This window comes from Ailuropoda melanoleuca, chromosome 1 (genome assembly GCF_002007445.2).
Source record: "Ailuropoda melanoleuca isolate Jingjing chromosome 1, ASM200744v2, whole genome shotgun sequence".
NCBI lineage: Eukaryota > Metazoa > Chordata > Mammalia > Carnivora > Ursidae > Ailuropoda > Ailuropoda melanoleuca.
Window position 1 is genome coordinate 14,477,251 of NC_048218.1, and position 22,371 is coordinate 14,499,621.

At 37.3% G+C, this 22,371-nt stretch overlaps 1 protein-coding gene and 1 long non-coding RNA gene across 2 annotated transcripts in view; one reads left to right on the forward strand and one right to left on the reverse strand.

Annotated features, from left to right (window-relative positions):
- The window catches only part of GRIK1 (glutamate ionotropic receptor kainate type subunit 1), a 340,717-nt gene extending 318,973 nt beyond the window's left edge, over positions 1-21,744 (forward strand). The window contains exons 14-17 of the mRNA XM_002924137.2: positions 2,586-2,803; positions 14,727-14,952; positions 19,997-20,247; positions 21,598-21,744. Of these exons, the coding sequence (XP_002924183.1) occupies positions 2,586-2,803; positions 14,727-14,952; positions 19,997-20,247; positions 21,598-21,744 (842 nt within the window). The remainder of the gene's footprint in view (positions 1-2,585; positions 2,804-14,726; positions 14,953-19,996; positions 20,248-21,597) is intronic.
- On the reverse strand, positions 8,856-12,038 carry LOC117802730. Its single transcript, XR_004626230.1, has 3 exons — positions 11,930-12,038; positions 10,095-10,188; positions 8,856-9,002 (listed from the first exon to the last, which is right to left on the reverse strand). It is a non-coding gene; the product is annotated as an uncharacterized LOC117802730 (long non-coding RNA).
- Positions 21,745-22,371: the final 627 nt, after the last annotated feature.

Below are 22,371 nucleotides of genomic sequence, written 5' to 3' on the forward strand. Positions count from 1 at the left end.
ATCAGGATTGGCTGTCATGTCTGCCATAAAAGGCACTAAAGGGATTTCAGCAAGTATTGTCTCTCATCCCAAATATTTTCTAATGATGTTTCACTCGACTTTTATTGCTTACATAACTTCATCCTCTCCAGTTCCGAACTTAGACAAATCATCTCTATTTGAGGAAAGCCATCTCTAAGTGTTTCAATTAACGCTGAAAGTCATGAAAGTCACAAAACTGTGTGAAAATAAAACACACAGGGAAAAGAAATCTCATTTGTACCATATACCAAGGGTTTAAAATGTAATCTGAGTAGATTTCTACTAGCAATGTTTTTTAGTTTCCAAGACAACTTCATTCAAAAGTATATTTATTTTAAAGTATGATAGGTGTGAATTTATATGATTTCTGATTCCCAGTCAGTGGTCCAGTTTTGCTGCCACATAATACATAGTTATACAGATAAAATTGCTACCTTATCTTTTCATGAATGTGACCAAATAACATAAGGATAAATTTACGGCAGAAAAGCTATACCTATAAGCTAAAAAAATATATCTATTAACTGTATTACTTATTTCCCATGGCTATTTTATGAAATAAATGGTATTTTAATGATAACCAACTGAAGATCTAAATAATATCACACTGCCAAAAGGCTGCTAGATCAATTAAGTACAAAGATATGAAACAACCTTGGGCATTAAGCACGCGCAGACACCCACAGGCACATAAATCCCATTAAACCACAAGATTAAAACAACAGCAACAAACTATCCCACTAAATCCTTGGAGGCAATTTAATGGAAACTATTATAAATCTGTGTAATATTACACACCCAAATTCAAACAAACAAACAAAAGAAGGAAATACAAATTGCAATGAAACTATTTACCTCATTAAAAGAGAATAAAGCTCCCAGATACCTAAGAGCATTAGGAAAATGTATCTGTTAATTCAAAGCCCAGAAACTCTGCCAACGTTGATCTGCTTATCATGAGCCTTGAGCTGGCTTTGATTTCATGAGCAATATGTGTGTCTGTTTATAGATTAAATTTGAGTATAAACTCATTTATCTGTAGATTGGTAAACTCCGATTCCGCATTCCATCTTAAGCCATTAGCTACAAAACTTCAAAAACACCCAATCAGAATAGTGAAAGAATCCTTGAAAACAGATAGTTCACCTGCTGTACCACGTCTTTGAGATTTTTACATTTTCCACTTTTTAACTGATCATGTAAACTCACCATGCCTCTAAGTTTATGGAGGAAATGCTAAGTACAGAACCCACAGTGAATTTCAGGCAAGCAGAGTAGCCAAAATCCACCCATGAATCAGTACTACTGGAGTGAGACCTGTATCCCCCCTTCTGCCCCTTTATAATTCTACGACTGGATTCATAGACATCTATAGTTCAGGTTGACCAACAGTTTTGAGCTGGAAAGTTTTCACAGATGTTTACCCATTGTGTCGGTAAACTTGGCCCATATACCCTTTTTTTTTAGAGAGGAAGAATCTCTTGGTAACCATGTTACATGCCTCCCCATGTTATCTTTTACAAATAATAAACATAGGATGACATCTAAAAATGTATGTTTACCCGGAAGAGCCCCTTTCCACCTGAGAAATGGCCAGTCTTTGAAGTATAATTAAAAACAAGTACTTTGGGGCGCCTGGGTTTGCTCAGTTGGTTAAGCATCTGCCTTCAGCTCAGGTCATGTCCCAGAGTCCCAGAATCAATCCCCACATTGGGCTCCCTGCTCAGCGGGAGTCTGCTTCTCCCTCTGGACCTCACCCTGCTCTCCTGCTCTCACTATCTTTCTCTCTCTCAAATAAATAAGTGAAATCTAAAAAAAAAAAAATTTTTAATAAATAAAAATAAAAATGAGCGCTTTAAAGGATATAAGTATGCTTTTCAGTGAATATATTCTTCTCAGTCACACAAGAATATACCTTAGAAAAAAATAATTTTGACTTTAAAAGTAACATAAAACAATGGAAATTGATTCATCTACTGTCAAGTGTAGCTTTATGCTATTTCATTTGATTGTAAAATTCTAAAGTTTTATTAAAGTACGTGTGACAAATGGCATAATATGTTAATCTTTTATAAGTTTCTCACACTCTCTAATTTTAAACAAAAATAAGTTAGTGTTTCCAAGCTTTCATAGTTGTACAAAGACTAATAACATTTTATTTCACACAATAAAATGTATGTCAGACAGTTTAATAGAAGCCCCCTAAGTCTTAGGATTGACTTTTTAAGAAAAACAAGCAAACAAACCCAAATCTAAGCAATTAAACTAACTCTATAAATTTTAGACATGGAATAGCTCGGGGCTAAAAACATTTAATACCATCAAATGTTGATAAACTACATTTTAAGCAATAGTTGCAATTAGTGATCAAAGATCACTTAGATTTTGCTCTATTTTCTTAAAAACACTTCTATCTCACCTACACACAAGAGAGTAAGTCCTTAATGGCTTTATAATTTTTATGTCATAAAAATGCATTATCTCCCTAGACTAGTGTCAAATCATGAGTCTTCCCTCTTCTCTTAACTCTGTTTAACACTCTTACTCTGGTGATACCATCACAGGATCTGAGCTGATGCCCAAAGCTCTATCGACCAGAATAGTTGGAGGGATATGGTGGTTTTTCACCTTAATCATCATTTCATCCTACACTGCCAATCTGGCCGCCTTCCTGACAGTAGAGAGAATGGAATCCCCCATAGATTCAGCAGATGACCTGGCAAAGCAAACCAAGATAGAATATGGGGCGGTCAGAGATGGATCGACAATGACCTTCTTCAAGGTAAGAAACTGACAACGTATTCTCAAACGTTATCTCATATGGAGGGGAGGGGGATGTGGAATAAAAAAGAATAAAAAAGTTAAAAAAAATTTTTCTCAAAAGAAAAAAAAGATGTAGGCAGTTGTTTTTTGGTTTTGTTTTTTTAAATAAAACTTATAATGACACCCTCCCATTACGAGGAATCTATGCGCCCTCAGCAGTCAGCATAAAGCAATTTCTCTGCTTTCTTTATCCCCAATTTAGTACGCTCAGATCTACAGATCAATATCTTCTTCCTTTATACTAGGGAAAAAAAGAAAATGCTGTTTTCTGAACATAGCCCAACGACCCATTAACGAATAACTCATTCATGGAACCCACAAAATAAAGATTCCTTAATCTGAAATTCTGATAATCAGAATACAGAATACTTCATCATTGTTTTGTTCTTTGTGTTCTGTATTTATTGAGACAGAAGCAGTTCACAAATAAATGTGTCGATACTGGAATTTATTTGGAGATTGAGAACCAAAAAAATTCCCTGGGGGATGCCAGTCAAATATTGTATCTGCACCAATAAGAACAGTGCCCCCAGGGTGGCCTGAAGCTTTCCAATAGCCAGGACTATTGGAGGAGAATAGAAAGGAGAATTAAGTTAAAGTCAATATAGTTTTATTGTCAAGTGCATTTCTTTGTTCAGGTCTTTTTAATTACTTACTTAGAGTAGTGCAACTGATTCTTCCTTGCTTATGGATTAAGCCTTAGTACTTTTATTATAAAATCCCAGATACAATACTTCCGCTGTGGGGTGGGGGTGGGAATGGATTTCAATAGATCCAGGGAGTTATAGAGACAGCAAAAACACTGCAGAGATCATGAAGGTCAGCCCTTCACTTTACTAATGAAGAAAACAAAACCTTCAGCAACTAAATTATCTTTCAAAGGCACAAACTTGATGCTAGACAGGGATGGGTTAGAACCTTCTTTTAACTGTTCATGTGAAGGAAAAAAAAAACAGTGGTGCGACAAAAATAAACTCTAAAAAAAGCACTGTATCAAGATTACATACCTAGCTTACCAAAAATGAAGTTGTCCCCCCAAGATTGAGTAGACGAAAACTGGTGAAGAATATTAATTCAGAACCAAAAAATTAAGGGTGGGAAAAAAAGGGAGCACTTCTTTGGATATCAGTATAGGCTCACCAAAATAGGTATTACTCACTGCAGTAAATTTTATCAATTAGCAATAATGATTAATAAATACAAATTACTCTGTTTTAAGTACTTTGTTTAAATTTACTCTGTTTTAAAAGCCAAAGAGTTATCGAAAACAGAGTCACATGAAAAGTTAGGATTTGCTTTTACCCTGTGTTAGAAAAAGATGATTTTTAAACACTTTTCATTTTAAGAAATACATCATTGATTTAGTGAAGGTATAAAGTGTGGTGTTTGTTCCCTAGACAAGTGTTGTTTTAAGGACAAATGACATTAAATATATGGCTATCCAAGTTTATGAAAGCCTGGATTTTCGTAAAATCAATAGTGTGAAGAGACAGAAGTTACCTCAAGCTAGGGATTCATCACGATACTTGTCAGAATCCAGAACAGTTACCTGCAAGGCATAGAGGGCCAAGAGACACTGCCAAAGTAGAATCGGGTATGCCTGAAAAATATCTGAAATGATTTACCTCTTTTACCAGTATCAAAGTTTTAAAGTATCAGGAAATAGGTAAGTAGAGGCAGAGAAGAATCTACTGCCTTCTTTTTTTTTTTTTTAGATTTATTTATTTATTTATTTGAAAGCAAGAGAGAGAGAGAGAGAAAGGGAACACAGGCAGGGGGAGTGGGAGAGGAAGAAGCAGGCTCCCAATGGAAGAGCCTGATGTGAGGCTCGATCCCAGGACCCTGGGATCACGCCCTGAGCCGAAGGCAGACGCTTAACAACTGAGCCACCCAGGCGCCCAAGAATCTACTACCTTCTGAATGAAACTACAAATACAGAAGAGGGAGAGACTGCCCTTTGCAAAAGCAACGGATCTGACTTCTCTGCTGTACCAACAGTCTGTGTATCCTCAAAGCATCCCTTAGCCTCATTTTAATCTGTTTCTGCTCACATGCCTCTTGTATATCAAGGGTACCGGTCCCCATTTTTCCAGCAGGATCCATTGCAGTATGTTGGATCCTTTCTACAACAATCATGTGCTAGTCTCACAAATTCTGCTCACTGGGCCTTTTTAGAGAGGGCTCCTGCTTACTCCTCGGCCCTGAAATGCGGCACGAATTAAAGTGGTCTCTCAGGTCGCCAGGCAAATGATGAGTCAATAAGCATCTCAGGAAGAAAGAACGTGATGATAGTACCAACAACAGCAAGTAGAATAGCAGCATGTGCAGGACACTAGCTCGTACCACACACTCTGTTTGTAAATGCTTTACATGTATTATTTCATTGGATCCTTATAAAGACCAGTTGAGGCGAGTACTAATATTACCCCCTTATACGGAGAAAATGAGGCACAGCTCAGTTAAGTAACTTGCCCCAAATGTACAAAGCTGTCAGTGGAAGAACCAGGGTTCAGCCAAACTTCAGAGAGCACTAAAAAGTTAGCTCCTTGAGGGTTGAGAATTGCTCTGTTTTGTTTGCCATTCAATCCCTAGAACCTAAAACAATTCCTGGCACATAGTAAGCACTCAGAAAACATGTTTTCAAAAGATGAACAAATGCACTAATGAATTCTAAGAAAGATGGAATTCATCAGAGGAGGGAGTGACAAAGGAAGGGAAGTAAACAAGTGTCTTTGTCCATTCAGGCCACGACCATGAAATACCACAGACCCGGTAGCTTATAAAAAACAGAAATGTGTTTCTCACACTTCGGGGAGCTGGAAGTCTGAGATCAGAGTGTCAGCATGGTGGAGTGAGGGCCCTATTTCAGGTCACAGACTTTTCGTTATATCCACACATGGCGGAAGGGGGGCAAGGAATCTCTCTGGAGCCTCTTTTATAAGGCACTAATCCCTTTCGTAACGGCTCCATCCTTAACACGTAAACACCTCCCAAAGGCCTCACTTCCTAATATCAGCATCTTTGGGGGTTAAAGATTATCATCTGAATGTGAGGGGGACACATTCAGACCAGAGCAGGGGGGATAATAGAGACCCACACAGGAAGAGGCACTGTGGTCATGTTCCCCAATTTACAAGTTAGCTTGCAGCCGGGCAACCCTATTTATCACAAGGGAATTTATTTGCAGAAAGAGACAAAGGACTAAATCTGATTTAGTTGTCCCCTTGAAGGAGGCAGGCTGTCAGAAATCTTCAGAGGAATACACACTCAGGGTTTTTAAGCTGGATTATTCCACGAGGGAAAGAAACATTCCAGGCTTTCAACTCTCAGAGTAGTTCCACCTTGAGTCACTGAGTGACTGTCCTTAATGGTCAAAAAACGCAGTACTGAGCCAGGTCTTCATTAACATATCACCCCTTCTGCGCCATCAGGCCTCCCTCCCTTTCTCTCTTAATTGAAGACAATATCCTCTCTTGGGCTGTTGAATGAATAAGGAAACCCACCTTCGCCCAGTCTAACCTAGCACGTTCTGATCCATTATTGGGTCATCAGCTATTTGCTCAGATGGGTCTCATCTCCACTCAATCACAAGGAAACTTCCAATAAGAAGCATCTCCTTATCACACACAGTGTAACTTAAAGTGCTTTTGTTCCCGGGGGGAGGAAAAAAAATATATATGTACATATATACACACACACACACATACACACACACACATATACACACACACACACACACACACACATATATATATATATACATATATCTCCCTTTGGCAGCATCCAAATGGAAGAAATCTGTCTCTTTGCTTTCAAGTTGATCCTGAATTGTTTTTACAGCTATGGAATAGGAAGTAGCAAGAAGGAAAGAACTATAGAAATTACCAAAATCTGTGAAGACACAAAATACACTAATGCCTCATATGTGGTCTCTGTGCCACAGCATTTAGAGAAGTTTCTCTTTGAAAAGTGTGGCCAGAAGTTGCTCACTAAAATTTTAATCACAATCCATTGGCTTTTTTCCCTAGATTTTTCTATCTTTGCAGACAGCACATTCAGATTTCAGATTTGGTTTATTTTATTTTCAACATAAAAAAAAACAACAACAAAATTTAATTTTTTAAAGTAGCTCAGGTGAAATTGCACTATCTACCATGTGAATTCAGGTACGGCTAAGGGAATAAACTGACACTTATTAAGCAAGTGCTGTTCAATGTACTCTGTGTCTGAGACAGGAGAGGCTGAAGCATTTTCCTTCACTGAGTCATTTGTACATAGAACAACTACCTTGGTCATCAGGGGCTTTATTTACACAAAAGAACTAGGATTAAGTCATAAATTCAATTCCACGTGCATTCACAAGGCTTTAGATGGACAGCTAGAATTTGATATTGTCCATAAAGAAAGGAACAACTCTTAAGTTTTGTGGCCAAGGTCACTCAGTTAATGATGCTTTTTAAACATCCAATTTCCTCAAGGTCATCAGCACTTTGAGTCTTAAAGTCTTAAGCACTGTGGATGATGTATACCCATTTGGTCAAAGGGTGTCAGTTACCACTAGGCCAATTGCCAAGACAAGGTTAAAGAGAGGCAGAGTATTTTATCAACCATCCAGGGACTGTTGAAGATGTTTGAGGAAATTCTCCAAATGTTAGGGGATCTTTTATTTCTCCTTGTCAGGCTGTCAATTAATAAATGGACTTTTTTTTTTATAAGTCAGTGTTTTAATATTTCAGAATTTCAAGAGACTTCACTTAAGAGAATTTTTCAACAAACTCCCTTTTATTTTCCACTAGGGATAATACTAGTTAATAATATGATATTAACTATATTGGTTTCTCAGCTTTCTGCTGCAGAATTGCTTGGTTCTTTCTACTGTTTCAAAATCCTGAATGGTATAAAGGTTTTCCCTGCCCTTCCAAACCCCTGAGATCACCACCAGCATCTTAGGAAGTACAAAGATCAGTCAGTTCACAGCCAAGCTGTGGACACAACTGGGGTGTAGCTTCCCCAAGGTCGACATGATCCATTTCCTCTTTTATACTCAAGTAATTTGACAGCAAGGGCATCCAGCTACAGCTTCCCCTTTCATAATGGAGCACTAAGACACTAGTTTTCTCCATCTCTCATAGAAGGTAAGGAAAGTGTGAAAATTCTCTTCTTTCTCCTTGATGTAATTCTATTAATTACCTTTCAGAATAAACAGAATAGTCTAAACTCTGGTCTCATGATGACAATTTAGCAAGTCATGATTTTTTTTCCAATTGAAGAAAGCATTGTCATAAAAAGTCTAAGAACATTTTGAGCCCTGAAAAGGAGGATTTCCCAGTGCCCCTTGCAAACCAACATCCAAACGGGATAATGGTGCTAGTCCATTGTTCAGAGATTGAGGATACCAGCCAGTCTTCTCAGGAGATAACACCAATTGCTGGGATACAATTTAAAACTTACGGTGAAGTGTTTCAGATCACATGCTCTGGAGCCCAACAGCATAGCTTCAAATTCGGACTTTGCTGCTTTTTAGCTACCTAGACCTTGGCAAGTTCTTTAAGCTCCACACCTTGATTCCCTTTTCTGTTTATTGAGGATAATAGCTAGCTCATAAGATTATTTTAAAGAATAAATGACTAAACAGGTCATGTGTTTACAGTACTACTTGGCAAATTGTGAGCAATCAGGAAGTTAGATATTATTATAATTTTCACCACCAATGTCATCACCATTAGCATCCAACACTTACCCCTAGCTATCAGTCCTACTTTTTCAGTCTCTGTGAATTAAAAAAAAAAAAAAAAAAAAAAAAAAAACCACAAAACTCTATGTTGGTCTTTGCTCCACTTTCTTACTGTCAGTGATCTCTGGAAGGTGTGCCTTCTGCTAATGGACAGAAAAGTCCAGAGGGAGTGCCAGTGCCCAAGATCTCAAAGACCTTCAGAGGCGAGGCCAGACAAAAACCTTAGTTTTTGGAAGCTTTTCTAGGTACATACATGGTGTTTGTGGAGGAACAATTTCCAGATGGTAGATAGCCAACAGATGGTAAGGCTGTCCTTAGAATTCAGCTGAGAAGCAGAGCAAGGTAGTTCAGAAGGATTCATTCCAGTTTACATGTTTTCCAGGATCTCCAGTCATAGCTCTTGTCATAGTGCTTGAGGGTGACACTGTAAGACATTGGAGGGGGCAGATATAAGATTGTATGTAAAGCTTGAAGACCCGAAGAGCAATAAAGAGACGAGACGCACACAGACCTGTTAAACACATGCAACATGTGATTCAAGAGCATGTCTTGTGCAGACAGGAAGTGGTGTGAACACCAGAAGTCCTCGTGAGCCAGAAGGGTAGAAAATACTCATGTAAGAAATGTTTCTCAGTACAAGCTTGCCTTGTAATAAATCACTATCCTCTCAGACCCAAGCCAGAGGATTACACAGATTAGATCATGAGTCAGTCTCAAATGACTTGGATAAAATAGGTTTAAAAAAAATCATAACAGACTTGTCATTTCTGGCTTTCATGGTCTAGGGACTTTGGACTGGCTATGGGAATACGGGACTCTCTAACCTTCATAATCTCCTTCCAGAGAATGGTTAAGAGCTGTCATCAACCCCAAAGACATTTCAAGGAAGTTACTGAGCACCACATCAGTGGAAGTGAAGCAATGAGCCATTATGGGGAGACAAGTAGCAGACAGAAAGTCATATAAGGAAGCATAAATGAAAGACATTTCTCAAACTTCTCCGCATAAGAAGATATTAGCTTGTGTTGGAAAGATTCAGCTAATTTTACCATCAGTACCCAAAATGTTAAGTCCCCATACATTAAAAATGTATTTGTTTGGGAAGAAATCCATGAGGTCAATTAAAGTTAACCTTTTTCAAATCCTGGTATATTGCCTGTAATGGACCAATCTTTAACTCTAGACAGGAGTTTTAACTCTAGACAGGTGTTTAAATCCCACTGAGGGAATTTTTTAAAGGGAGCACATGAATTTTTAAAACCTTGGAGAGTCTGCAAATGTCATAACTTTCTATCAATTCAAGATAGGAGCATGATCAACCATAATAATCATACTATGTACATTTGAAAGACAGAGGCCCTCACTATAAGTAGAAATGCTTTCTTCTGAGATCTTCTTTCAAAGGGATTTTTGTAAATTAAATCATATTTTTAAAATTCCATGAGAATAGATTATTTAATGAAATAATATATTTAATTGTCAAAGAAAATGGTTATTTTGAAGACAAACTATTTACCTCTGATGCATCTGCTTCAAAAGCTTGGATTTCTACATAGTTGATTTCCAGGTCTTTGACTGAGTTTTAAGATTTATCTTAAATCAGGATTTATCTAAAGAAAAAATAAGTTGAAGATTTTAAAATGTAACTGTTTTTGGCATTTTATTTGCTCGATATGCACATATTCACCATGTTTATAATAGCATTTTTGATAAGCTAACAAAGATAAAATATGAATAATTTATCAGCAGTGTGTATGTATGCATGTGGCATTATGGATATATATATAAATAATCATATCTAATTTTTTGTCTATACAAATGTAAGCTGCCTAACTTTATGTATATAGTTCCATACATTAGACGCCAACTACGAGAGGTGCAACAGTTCTGATTATCATAGGAAAATAGCACCACTACTTACTACAATTGTTTCTTTAGAAAATTTAGCTTCTAAAACATTAGCCAAACCGTGAGTTTGTTGTTGGGCATAGTAAAACAAATAGCCGATTCCCTGTTGGTTAGGAACACAGAACCTGGAGCCAGATTGCTGGAATCAAATCATAGTTTCATCATTTCCTCAGGTGGTGTTCTGATTCCTCACATATAAAAGAGGCATAATAATGGCATCTTTCTCATATGATCACTGTGAAGATTAAATGAATTAATATACGCAAAGTGCTTAAACAGCGCTTGGCAAACAGTAAACACTGCATGTTCTGGTGATTGTTACTATTTTCAATAAGTACTTTTTAACTGAACACAGACACATTGTAAATCATTTCCCAGTGAATAAACTTGCATGCACTATTGGAGGAAAAAGAGATATAAATGACAGTCATCAAATGGAGATACAGTAATGCTCCCTTATAGCAGATTTTAGATGAAAATATGCTTAATCTTTGACAACAACGTTTCATCAGCAACAGAACAGCCACATAATCAGGTTTAACCAGGCAAAACAAAATTATCTAAATCTGATGCTCCTGCAATATTTGGGGGGGAAAAAAAGATGATTTCAGATTTAATAAATGAAGGCTTTTCAGCTTGGTGACTTTTGCTACGAAGCTCAGAGTACTTTACAAATATTCTAATTAACGTTTAACATATTCATTGAAATAAGAGGTATTCACTGTTTCTATTTTTTAAATATATATTATTTAAAACAATTTAACAGGCTGAGACTACAGAAGATTTAGAAGCATAAAAATATCTGACTGTCAAACAGTTCCATTTAAGAATTATTAAGATTTGTGTCTTAAAAATGGAAAATCTGTTAAAAAGAAATAAATCTAACTACTACCAAAATAATACTTTTTGACCTAACAAAAAATAAACATTACAGAAGAGGGCATGACAAATGGACAGAACTCAGAAGTGAAGAGGAAAGAGACCCTAATTCTGTGCTCTTTCACTAACTAGTGACCTTCTGTGGGTCTCCAAAGTCAGGACCTGCGTAAGTAATATGAAGGAGTTGGTCCAGAGAGTAGAACATAGGGGTTGAAGAATCCTTAAGGGAAATTCTTCCAACCATGACGTTCTTCCTGTAGGTTTCAAAAGTGGAAAACTGACTGTGTCTTAAGGTACTTGAGCCACATACAGGTATTTCTAACAGTTAAAAATGTTATTCTGTAGCCATATTTTAGGAGTCTTTCTGTTTCTCTAAGCTCCCCAGCTTCTCAAATAGTCTATAATTCCAAATGTGGAATACAGTGGAGCCCCACAAGAGCAAAACTTCTAAATGATGAAAAAGAACTTTAACTGGAAGCAAAAGGGTGCTATTTTGTTTACCATCATTAAGCCCCATCAAGAATAGCAGGAGGGGGTCAAAGGAATTTAGAATGTTTCCTGTACCTTCAACTTGAACAAGTCCTCTACCAAGTGGTAGTTTTCTTACTGAGAAACAGTTCTGCCCTCAATGCTTCAAAGAAGTCCATGCCAGCTAGACTTCCCCTCCCGCATCACAGGGAGGTCAGGTCAAGAATAATCTTCTACTCTGAGAAGAAAGAAGTACATGTGGTTAAATTAAATCCATGACCTCCAGCTCCACATAGCAGCCCTACTCAGATTGCGGCGTGAGAAACATGCTAACTCAGGGAACATTGTGTTACCAAGCGGTGATGAGACAAGAAAAGAAATTGAGAGTAGGAGTTGAGAATTGTTGTAGTTCATGGATGTTGTGGTAGCATCAAGTACATGATCAGTGGATACTTCTCCTTGAATATAGATGACTTTGAGGGCTGTCGAGTGCTCTTGGCGAGCCACACATTATACAAGCTGTATGCTAGTTGCGTGTAGTAGGACCACAGATAGGTCTGCCATGTATGGAGGAATTAGACAACCCCCCACAGCAGATAATTTGAGAACATACCTGATGGGGCTCCATGACAGGCTTGTAGGTTTTGAGTTGAATCTTTTCATCCCCCTCCATGTCCTTGAAGTCCTGGACTTCCCACACTTGTCTATTTACCATGAATGAACTCATCATTTACTTTGTTTTGTCCTCAACTTCCCTAAACTAAAAATCTAGTTTTCTATTTACAGCATTCATTTTTAATAAAAGTTAAATATGATTAAAAAATGGATGTTTCATGGGATTTTTCTTTAATGTGGAGGCTGACTCTAAGTTTGTGTTAACATGATATAAAATAGCAAACTGCTTCAGGGAATAATATGAGTCCATGAACTTAAGCTATATTGTCATAGGTAGAGCAAATAAGATAAAAATCATTCTCAGAGGAAATTTGGCAATTAAGGACATCCACTTCCCCAAGATCATCATGGTCCAGTGGAAAGAGCATTGAATTAGATGTTGGGAGTCCTGGGGTCCAGTATTAGCTCTGATACTGACTAGTTCTGTGACTTTCATGAAGTCTCCAAACTTTCTATACCAAAGTTTCCTCCTCTGTGAAAATGGCAGTTTGAATGAGTCAATTTCTAAAGTCTCTGACAACTTTAAAATTTCATACTCCTAAGAAAATTATTTTCCCTTAGTGTAGTTTCCTGAAAGAGGAAAAATTTTCTTAGCTGTGTATTTACTACCAAAAGACAGACTGACCTCTCTGTCCTCCTTAGAGTAGCTCTTTATTACAAAGTTAGTATTATCCATCACTTAGAGGTTGAAATCACACAACAAATGAAGCATTGACCCTGATCCCAAAAAACATGCCTCTGTCATGGAGACATGAGCTCCAATGTGCAGATATCTCTGGGGTTGAGGAGTAATTCACAGGGGCCTAATCATGATAGAATGGCTTCCACAAAATACCAGTATCTATAAGGTACTGTTTATTGAATTGCTGTTTGTCTCACAAGACCTTTCTCAGGGGGATCTTCAAATGCCTAACAATCCAAAATAAAGCCATCTGTCCTCCCTTGACTCATAAAGCCCATGGCATTAACCCAGGTCCTAAATAGAGTTAGGAATTAACTGAGCCCCCAGGAACACTTGAGCATGAATAACCATGCTGGAGTTGATGCCACAGGTATTCCATTTATTGCTTATGGCCCCAAATCATGTTTTAAGCTTCTCTGCACTCCTGAGATGATACACCCTATGCCTGCCAAAGAAGCGGTCTCATGTGTGGGGGCTGGAATTAGCTCAGAATTATCAGTAATTCCCATAATGTCTTTCATTTTCAGAATAAATGGAGGGGAGTGTTGATGCAAATGAAGACAAATTCAGAAAAAAAATTGGAAAAATATGGAAATTACAGAGTAAAATGTAAAATGTCTAATCATAGATCATTATTCAAAAGAATAGAAAATCCATATCCAAGCAATATGAAAACTAAGGCAGTATATTTTAACAAAGAAAGTAAGATAATGAGATAATGGAATGTATAGATGCATCTATCATATGCACCATATTTATGGTTTATTATTGAATCTATCAAAAAGCTAAAGAATAAGGGGAAAGACAACATCATAGAACACTTTGAAATGAAATATTCCGTCCTCATTTTCTAAAATATAGTTGCAATTAAAATTGAATATGTACATGAAAAAACATATAAATACAGTACAAAGAATTTTCTGATCTGAATTTTAACTTGAAAAGAACTTTTATATTCTAAGTTTTCCAGAAAAGTTAAGAGTGAATTGCAGTTCTTTCATAAACAAAGCAGCAATAGCATGTGATTTATCTCAGGGCTGTCCGCCGCAAAGACATGCTGTATCGGGTATAGAGACGTGCATACCAGAAAATAGTAAAACAATGCTTGCTGAAGTTAAGGGGATGAAGAGGAATGGAGTTAGTGAGTAGAGTCCTGGAGTAAGCTAGCCACTCCTTGGCCCAGTATGCCTTGAGGATTTGTTCTTGGTGGCCACGGTTCATTAGGCAAATGCTGCCATTGATATCAGTGTTCTTTCTTCCCTAACTGAAAGCAACAAAAGGACTTTGAGCCAATGCCTTTACATTATTAATCGGCAAGATCTCCTCCTTTTCCTCCATAGCTGCCTCAGGGCTTCCAGTGTTTTCCTGTAGTAAACTGGGCTCTTCTCAACTACCAAACTGAAGTCAAGGATCAACCATACTGGTTTCCTTCCTCAAAAGAACCTCTATACTATTTGGCCAATGGGATTTTGAATAACTTTAGGACGCATTTTCTCAGCGCTCTTCTGCTGGCGGGTGTTCTTTCTTTCCCTGCAGAAATCAAAGATATCCACCTATGAGAAGATGTGGGCTTTTATGAGCAGCAGGCAGCAGACTGCCCTGGTTAAGAACAGTGATGAAGGGATCCAACGAGTACTCACCACCGACTACGCCCTGCTGATGGAGTCCACCAGCATTGAGTATGTGACGCAGAGAAACTGCAACCTCACTCAGATTGGGGGCCTTATTGACTCCAAAGGTTATGGAGTGGGAACACCTATCGGTAAGCAAGTCAAGGCATGAGCCAAGACTGAGATGGGCAATGTCAATTATGAATAATAGAAGGGAGTGAACTCAGAGATATCTACTCCACACTCTGAGAAGTTTTGCAATACCTTTAGTGGACTAATCAATAGGGAAATGCCCATGTAGGTCAGAGGCATGTTTTGAATTGACAATTCCCAGATATTTAATTTAGTAAACTTTCAACTCACTCTTTCTTTCAAGCTCTACCATTAGATATCTGGTTGAGTATATCTATCTTATTATTTTACTCTCAAAAAATATCTTTAAAGGATATCTTCCTGATTAATCCTCTTGACATTATTGTCTTCAAGACCTATACATGCCTATCTAGTTTTTCCATCTTAAATTATAGTGGAATATAACAAAACTAATTATGCATATAGATGCTAAAACTTAAAAGGTTAGAATTCTATGTCAAAAGGAGTAAAACCAAAGCTATATCCATAAAAAAAGAAAGATAAAGATTAAATTATAATTATTTGGCAATATGCTAGATACAATCAAGGATCTAAAACCTCCAAATATTCCTATTTCTGTATTTTGTGCTACAGTTTTCCCTAGTGATATTACTGCCTTGTAGGCATACAGACCCATATAGCAAGGTTTACTTGCATGTCTAACATATAGAAGTATATATCGTATATTTAAGAGACAATTATGGATTCTCTCTCTATAGAAAACTGTACCATATAAGGTTTGGGTGAGTAGAGTCACCCGTGGTAATTTCCTTTTTTCAAGTGAATCATTGGCAATTTTGTGATGAGCATTCCAAAGGAGAGGAATCAGGGGCCACCATAGAGCACTGTAGTCTAGTAAGCAGAAATCTTGGTTACAGTCAAGTCATATTATTAAGGATCCAAGGTAGATTAGTTTTGCTCATTTATATTATTATTTTTGTTGTTTGAAAGGAATTGCCCAGTTCAACCTTCAACATTAGACAGAGATCACAAACTCAAATGCTTATAGAGGTTAAGCAGAGATCATAATTGAATAAATTGGTTTGCTTGAGGAAGCAGTAAGGAATGGTAGCAACTATGGAAACTTAGAGACCACGGGGTCATCCGAAGCAGCACCTGCCTTTCAGGCTAGTCAATTGCATATGTGGGAATTTGAACACAAGTTTGTTAGATGTTCCATTTTTAATTAAAAAATATCAGATTTTACGTAGACTATCCTAAATGTTAGGACATTTAACCACAAATTCATACCAAAAAAAAAGACTATGTATCCCATATTCAATTTTTTTTTAAAGATTTTATTTATTTATTTGACAGAGATAGAGACAGCCAGTGAGAGAGGGAACACAAGCAGGGGGAGTGGGAGAGGAAGAAGCAGGCTTATAGCAGAAGAGCCTGATGTGGGGCTCGATCCCGCAACGCCAGGATCACGCCCTGAGCCGAAGGCAGACGCTTAACCGCTGTGCCACCCAGGGCCCCCCATATTCAATTTTTGATCAATATTAATTTAATTAACCAGATAAAGATCAACTTCCTTTACCTTTCACTGTGAATACGCAACCAGTTTGACCCCCTGTTGTCTAGCTGGTGTTAGAAATATATGGTATGGAGAAACTAACTTATTATTATTATTAATATTATCATTATCATTAAGAATGTATTCTAAATAAATCTGAAGAATGATCGAGCTAGGGAAGTTATAACTACTTTATTTTCCCTTGATTTTCAATAACTTTCCCTGATGAAAATACCAATAATGGTAATAAAGTGTACATATTTTTTCCCAGACGGTAGACTTTCCTATGATTAAGTGAACAGGTTCTGCCGGAGGCTCAGTGGGACTGTTAGACACTAACTAAAAGAATGCTATGACTCCTTTTGTAAAACAATCTACTATCTCCCTAACCAAGCTTTGTCACCTCGTTTTCCATAATAGGGATGGGGAGAGTTAGACAGATGCTATTTTTTTATATCCCACAACTGCTGATTTTAGTTAAATGGGCCATAAGTCAGACAAAAATACCGGGACTGGCTGCCTTTACCTGAATCTTTTCAAAATCAAGACCTTAAGATTGATTCTGTTATATTCGGCATCTTCTCAGAGGAGCAACTGTGGTTTCTTAATAGAACTATGTTTAGATTAAATTACAGAGTTGAAAACGGCACTTTCCTCATTTTATCTTTCACCTCATAAGCCCACTTTGACCACCTTCAACACTACTCTTTGCTCACCAAATTTCCTATCTTTAATACTGACAGAAAATAACTGTGTATCATTCCTTCTGAGAATATCTGTACTTTACTATGAGACTTTTATTGGACATTTCTTCTAATGAGAGAATATAACACTAAAGTGAAAGTTTGGGAGTAGGGAGAATGGAAAGGAAGCAAGGGGCTTCTTTTTGCAACATTCCTGAATGAATGCAGCAATTTGAGAATGACTTTGCCCGCTTGTGCATGAGGCTCAATGAGTATCACTGCGTTGTATATTAAATGATGAAGAGATTTGAGTGTTCGAATGCAGTCTATTTTTTCCAACTTCATCCATACTCTGACACACAAGTTCCAAAGTTGAAGAGCTCTTTCCCTTCCCTAGATAAAAAGAAATATACTCCAGGAATTTTTCATACTGGTTATAAACCTGTCAGGCTTTTAAACCAAAAACAATGAAGGAATAATTGGAACAGATGGCAGACCTCAGAGAAAATACATCCATTGGGAATACAGCTGTTGGATGAATTTGTGAGATGTTTCTTCTATGATGAATTGACTCTTTATGAAAGCTCAGTTGCTATTCAGGAAGGTCTGTGTGTATACATATATGTTTTTTCAAGTGACTTGTAATAAATCACTTCTGATGTCACTCAGTCCACTTAAACAACAACAACAAGACTGAAGCTAAAATACATTCAGATACAAAAAATTCTCCACACAATTCTGTTTTTGCCCTCACTGACCCCCTGAAGGCACTAAACTCTTTCCCATGGTCAAAGATTGGCAAAGTCAGCTCAGTCACAACACAAAATTGAAGACTGCTTCTTTGAGAATCTCAGGACAGAGGCTCTGGAAATATGCTTCCTGAGGGATTTAAAATAAAACTTCAAGAGAATGAAAGCAGTTACAGCTTAAACAGGTAACCAGGAGGCTGGAAATTACCTTCCTTAGAGAACAACTTTAAATGGAGATCCGATCCTCCTCTGTCTGAAATGTTTTAGGTATTGTGTAGCCTGAAGGCAGGAGGAGAGCGTCAGTCAACATTTATTGAGTGCCCACTGTGTATACTGCTATGATAACAGCAGCAACGGCTCCTGTAAGAATGATTCTTACACTCTTCAAAACATTTTCTTGTACATTAAAGCGAAGCTCTCCTGGTTCACTTAATTGCTCACATGCTATGGGTATGTTAATGGTGCTAATTTTGACACTAACCATTATTCTGGGGGTGTTTAAGCAAGCAGCCAGTATCTTTTAAATTGGCTTACAAGAGCCATTTTCTCGCCAAAAATCCATTCTTCTAATTGACAAGCCACAATCTAACTCCAAAACATTTTACTCTTCTTTTAAACTTGATTTTGAGTCCTGACAAGGAAGTTTTGGGAGGAAAAAAAGAAAAATGACAAATGCCACAATGTTAACCTTCTGTTTTTCCAACATAAAACATGTCACAGAACATAAGGTTTGTGTATGTGGAGGCTGAAGGCAGGAAGAGGGGCAGGCTGCTGGGTAGAGGAAGCAGCTTTCAGGGAAATAACACTAGGTGAGAAGTAAGAGGAAATGAGTTAAGTCCTTGCCGCTGCCAGTAACTAGTACTTTTACTCATACTTTCACATCCTAAATATCTTCAAGGCTAAAATACATGGACTGGTTTATATGATTTCTAAGATCTTTTCTTGTTCTAAGATGACCCATTTTTCTATTTGCTATTTGATTTTTTTGCATTTTTTTATTTCTGTCAAGAGGAACTTTAAAGTTTGAAACAGAAAGAGTGAAGGTGTACTACCTTCTTACTAAGTAGAAATTCTTAACATCCAATGAGAAATTGAGTAAATGCATCTTACCATCTTTTAATCTCTCCCTTTGTATTAATTGGTATAGGAAGCCAGTACTGGGCAAGCTATGGCCACCAACAGGTGTCAGTACTGTCTAACCCTAACATAATTAAAAGTTCAATGACATTACTAGAAGACTGGGTATGAAAGATATCAATGAAGTCCTTGTAAATTTTCCAAACCTAGAGGAATTTTTAGAACCTTTGAAGTATTCAAAATCTAATCTTAATGGTATGTTACTAAGTGTATTAGACAGTATGGACTAATTACCATAACCAACATCTGCTATATTCAAGTAGCTTACACCATCAATGTGTGTTTCTTGACCTTGCTGTGGTCCAGTGTGCATTGAAAGAGAGACTGTTTCATGCAGTCATCATGGGACCCGAACTCCTTCCAATTAGTGGTTCCACTATCCCTAGTGACTTAAAGTCTTTTTCTTCCTGCTGCATATTTGGGGAAATGGAAAAAGTAGAGGATCATGTTGGGAGAATGTGAGACAGGACTGGAAATAGTCATATGTCACTTTAGCCCTGAATGCTAGAAACTGGTCACTTCACCACACTGAATTAATTGTAAGGGAGACTGGGAAATGTCTAGCTAGCTACTGCCCTAGGAAGAAGATGAGATGGCACTGGTGATCATCCATCCAGGCTCTCACAATGTTAGACAACTGAGAAAAAATAGAATCTAAGCAACAAAATCCCCCAACATGGGAAAAGATTTATAAAAATCTCACCAGAAGCAGAGGTAAGTCACAGAATTCCCAGTTCAGCTTTTCCTTATTTAAAAGGAACAGACGGTCTGGGCAAGAGTTAATCTCAGCATGTCAGCTATTCACTTTCCAATTATTTGGAGCCTCCGAAATACAGAATTCAACCTCCGTGCCCTTTGCCAGTCAATTTGTGCATTGGGGTTTCCCAACAGCCATAAAGTCGTTATACCTTTAAGACAATAATCCCTCCTGACATCTTCAGCCTTTTGGTGACCAATATCCAAATGACCTTACTTCCAGGCTCTCCTTACCGGGATAAAATCACTATTGCTATTCTTCAGTTACAAGAAGAAGGCAAGCTGCATATGATGAAAGAGAAGTGGTGGCGGGGGAATGGCTGCCCCGAGGAAGACAGCAAAGAGGCCAGTGCTCTGGGAGTAGAAAATATTGGGGGCATCTTCATTGTTCTGGCTGCTGGACTGGTCCTGTCTGTATTTGTAGCCATTGGAGAATTTATATACAAATCACGGAAGAACAATGATATTGAACAGGTGAGTCCTCTCTTTCTAGGACTAGGTAGTTTTTAGTTTGCGTTATCTGTCTTCAGTTTGGGGGGTTTAAAGATGCCTACCCTTTTTTGTAACAGTCTATTGACTTAGAAGCCAAGAAGAGCCATTTCTGATTTAGAGCAAAGAGCTATTGAATCCCTGCCAGGTGCTGCGGGCACTGTAGCCCCATCATTTATTAATGAGAAGAAGGAAGCACCTTATATACTAAATCCAGTTAGCACTATTTGGAATGGCAGTGCAGACATTCCAAACTCAGTTAATTTCTTCAACAGTTATTTGCTCTTAAGATAGAAACCCTAGATAAAGCAAGTAAGAAATAAATCCAAAATTGGAAAAGATATAAAAAGGTCTTTGAGAGAAATGTTGCCATCTTTTCTTTAAGTCTAGACACTGAGCATGGGTGCTAATGCAAAGCAATTTACATATAGATATAAAAGTAGTATTTTGAAACTGAGCACTTACCTCTCTCAAAATATGATTTGTGAATGGATAATTCACCAATTTGGGGAGACCAGGAATATGATGAATTATACAGAATGACAATGAAATATATTAGAGACTTTATTTTTCCAGATTGTATTTAGGATTATTGTTGATTTTAGCAGTCAACCATTATTGCCTGTCACTTTTATTTTTCATAGAATTCACACCAGGAACTTACACCATTCTGAATAAGATGACCGTATTAAAGAGAATTCCTTCATAAGCACACTAGAATAAACATTAAGTACAAAGCTCATGCCCATTGAGGTGCATTAAGCCACCCATTCAATTTAAAGTTATTGTTAGAATTTTGAGCTTATCAACAATTAATAACAGGGCTAGTTTAAAGCTCAGCTGTCACTGTCCTATTGATTAATAATTTTTAATCAAGGGGTTCCACGTTTTCACTTTGCACTGGGCCCCACAAGTTATGTAGCCAGTTCTGATTAATACTCTCACACCAGTCCCACCTCCTTTAGGTGGAAACTCTCCTTACACTCCCAAAGCTGGGGATGATTGATTAAACCTGGTTTTATCATGAAAATTTTCCCACAATTACAAGGCAATTGTGAGAACATTAAGCACCCCTTTCTTAGAGTTTGTTAGAGAAAACTATCTTTACTTAAAAGGGAAAATGGACTGTGTTGCTTTGTTTTAACTTTCAATTTGCTCTTGAGGTGTCTTGTTTTTATGCAACTAATTTGAAAAATAAAAGCTTGTATATGTTATGCTTTAATGTGCTTCTCATAATTGCCAGCTTCATTTTATTTAAATTTTCATTTAAACATTCATTTTTGCTTCTGATTTATTCATTTTTTCTATATTTTTCTCATTTCTTTTGCATGCAAGGCTTTTTGTTTCTTTTATGGACTGCAGTGTAAGCAAACCCATCCAACCAACTCCACTTCTGGAACCACTTTATCTACGGATTTAGAATGTGGCAAATTAATTCGAGAGAGAGGGATTCGGACACAGTCCTCAGTTCATACAGTGTAATCAGTTAAAGAAAAAAAAGTGTGCCCAGTAGAAATTGTTTCTGCTAATTGGTGGTGTTGATGATATCTGTATCTACTAAGCATATATAGCCATAATTCTCTATCCCTTTAAGATGGCAAAACTCATGGACTCTAGACATTGAATTCAATGCACTGAGAACAGATGTGCATTCTGCGTTGAAACTGAGATGTATTAGGGGTATATAACTCCAAGATATGTGTATTTTCCAGAATCCACTATACCATCAGGACAATGGTTATCTTAGTTCTATATTCATGCATTAAAAATATGCAAGTCTTTCCTTATGAAAAAGTAGATCGAGACTTTCAACAGTGCAAAGCATAAAAACAAAATGCTAATATTGTGGAATTGATTTCATCTTTGTGGACCTTTTTTTTTCTCCTCCTTCCCTCTCCCTGTCCCTTTTGTTCTGTAGATCTGCATGTTCAAACTACCCAAAGCCCTATCTTTTTGTAGTAACTCCATAACAATGTTGATTTCACTATTTAAAATGAATTATTTACACAAAGACTCAAAGATGTCTTGGATTTTAAAAATTGAAAAATGTGATCCAGAAAATGATAACTAAACTTGAAACCTCTGGCGTCACAGAAGAGCATTAGCTAA